Raw genomic sequence first — 2,522 nt, 5'->3', positions numbered from 1 at the left:
ACGCTCGAAACGTCAGTTTTTGTAATCGTTACGGTGGCCAATTTACCATTTTAACTTTGTTGATATATCCAAATTATTTCGTTACTCCCACCGACACAGCCCTAAACAGTTTCTTTGGAAACTATCAGCCTTTATCCGTTTTCATTAATTTATTTGTCTGATGATCCGGACTTTCAACTCGATCTACTAAATTCTATACTTGTTCAGCATATTGATAGGCACGCTCCACTACATCGCGTTCGTCTTACGCAACCACCAGCCCCTTGGATGAAAACTGAGGAGATTTAATTGCTTCAAGCCAATAGGGATAAGGTGAGGAAGGCTGCCTATCGGAAAAACATTGCAGCAGCCTGGGATGCATTTCGAAATGTGAGAAACGAATTGAAAAGAGCCATTCGTGTTGCACGCGAACAGTTTGTGAAAAAAGCCTTATCGTCAAAAAACCCTAAAGAAATCTGAAACGTCATTCATCGGATACTAAAACCAAGTCAAAACCCAATTAGATTTGACCCTGACTCTCTAAATAAACTCTTTGTGGGAACTGCAGAAAGAACTCTCGCAGGAAATAATCCACCAATCCCTTTTGAAGATTTGCTTGGAGATATAAAGAACTTACCACCGCATGAGGATGACAGATTAACTTTTAACCTTCGTCCCGTCACCTACCATGAAGTTTTCCAAGCCTTAAAGACGCTCCGTGCAGACTCTTCTACCGGACCAGAGCTAATTCCAGACCGATTCATAAAGCTAGCAGCGAAAGCAATAGCCAGTCCGCTTACTAATATCATTAACAATTCAATTTCGAAGCAAATATTTCCCAGTATATGGAAAGTGGGTCGCGTAAGTCCAATTCCCAAGATAGATAATCCGGCAACGGATGAAAGCCATTACAGACCAGTTTCTATACTTCTGGTCTTGTCAAAAGTCGTTGAAAAACTTGTTTCTCAACAAAAAGTTGACTACATTGAAGTTAATCAATTCTTGAAGCAAACGATCTCTGGATTCGGTAAAGGCCATTCAACCATCATTGTCTTATTGCGCATTAGATAATCAGGGCCATGAAAAAAGGCGAACTTACCTTAATGGTGTTGGCCGAGTACTCCAAAGCATTTTACACCGTGTCGTATTCTGCTATCATACAAAAGACGTGCAGAATGGGTTTCTCAAAACCCTTTTTGTCTCGGATGACAAACTACCTCTGCGACTATTGTCACTCCGTCTTTTCACCTCTGCCGCGATACTTGCTGAAGCGCCTTCAAAAAATTGAGTTTGCCGCCGCAAGTTTTGTTTATGGCAGATATGTTAATGACATTGGAGAAACTTTAAAGCTAAATTGGCTTCCTGCGGAAGAAAGAAGGGATTTTAATTTGCTGAAGTTGACCTTTAGAGCGCTTTATTTTAAACAGTGGCCAATATATCTGAACTTACAACGAGTCCCTATACGCAGAAAGCTGCACTCATCAGACTGTATTAGACTACAGGTTCCTTTAGAAAAGAGGACCTTTCAAGAAACCTCGGCCGTTTTATATTTAATAATCTACCAAAGGAATTGAAAACTTGTGATGACTTGCATATTTTTACATCGCGTTTATTTAAATACTTAAAAACCGGGCGAAGGCAGGCCTTTAGTAATTTTAAGTTATTTTAAGTTTTAAGTGTATACAGACTGGAATGTTTAGCTTAGTTTAGCAATACGGCGCCTTATGTAAATGCGCCGTAATGGCTGCCATGTTGTATTTTGAGCTCTATACTTTTTTGATAATTTTGTCCTTCTGCAACCTTGCCCGGGCCAAGTTTTGGACCAGTGGTTTATCTAAGGATGCTTGGACTTACAGAGAGAGTGTTTCGGTGGAAAGTAATCCATTTTCAAGATCTTTTGAGCCATTCTTTATTCACCACATTACTATTCAACGTTGCGACTTCAAATCGCACACGAAGCTCTCCTTTGCGATTAACCTGTCGACCAAACGTGGTGGAACTTGCTTGGCGCTTCCTTCCAAGCCCTTTATTATGGATTTAACTATCTACATGGATATTTCGAGAAACCCTGGTCCTTTTCCAGCAAGTTATCGGGGCTTAAAGGAAAATTGTTTACGATCTTACCCTTCACGCTTCAGTTCTTTCGTCGACTCCCGTATTGCTTATTCAAAGGGTCATCTTTACTCTCTCAGAAAAAGCGCTGCATCACAAACCCTAACGCCTACTCTGGTAACTTTTCTAAGGAATCTTGGCTTGCTTCGTGCCCGTAGAAAGAGAGCTGGTAGACTGGTTCGCCTGAAGAGAGCGAAGCAATCGAGAGTCATTCCAGTTATTATTAATTCCCGGCCAACTCATGCGTGGAATGTTAATTTTAATTTTAGTCACACAAGACCCCGAACACTTCGACGCATTTCAACTCTGCCCTCACAGCCAAGAATCATTCCTTGTTGTATGGTAATGAACACAAGATCCGTTGCTAAAGTGGACGCCTTTCCTGCCCTTGTTGCTGAGTTGTTGACAAATAACTGCGACCTGTGTTTTTT

General features: G+C 41.0%; 1 protein-coding gene across 1 annotated transcript in view; it reads left to right on the top strand.

The window, feature by feature from the left end:
* Window positions 1-2,436: 2,436 nt before the first annotated feature.
* The window catches only part of LOC111346277 (uncharacterized), a 6,742-nt gene continuing 6,656 nt past the window's right edge, over window positions 2,437-2,522 (top strand). The window contains exon 1 of the mRNA XM_088734404.1: window positions 2,437-2,522. This exon is cut by the window's right edge and continues 1,231 nt beyond it. Coding sequence (XP_088590530.1) covers window positions 2,437-2,522 — 86 coding nt within the window.

This window comes from Stylophora pistillata, chromosome 9 (assembly GCF_964205215.1).
Source record: "Stylophora pistillata chromosome 9, jaStyPist1.2, whole genome shotgun sequence".
In the NCBI taxonomy this organism is placed as follows: domain Eukaryota; kingdom Metazoa; phylum Cnidaria; class Anthozoa; order Scleractinia; family Pocilloporidae; genus Stylophora; species Stylophora pistillata.
Note: the sequence above shows the minus strand (reverse complement) of the source record. Positions and strands in the feature narration are given on the sequence as shown.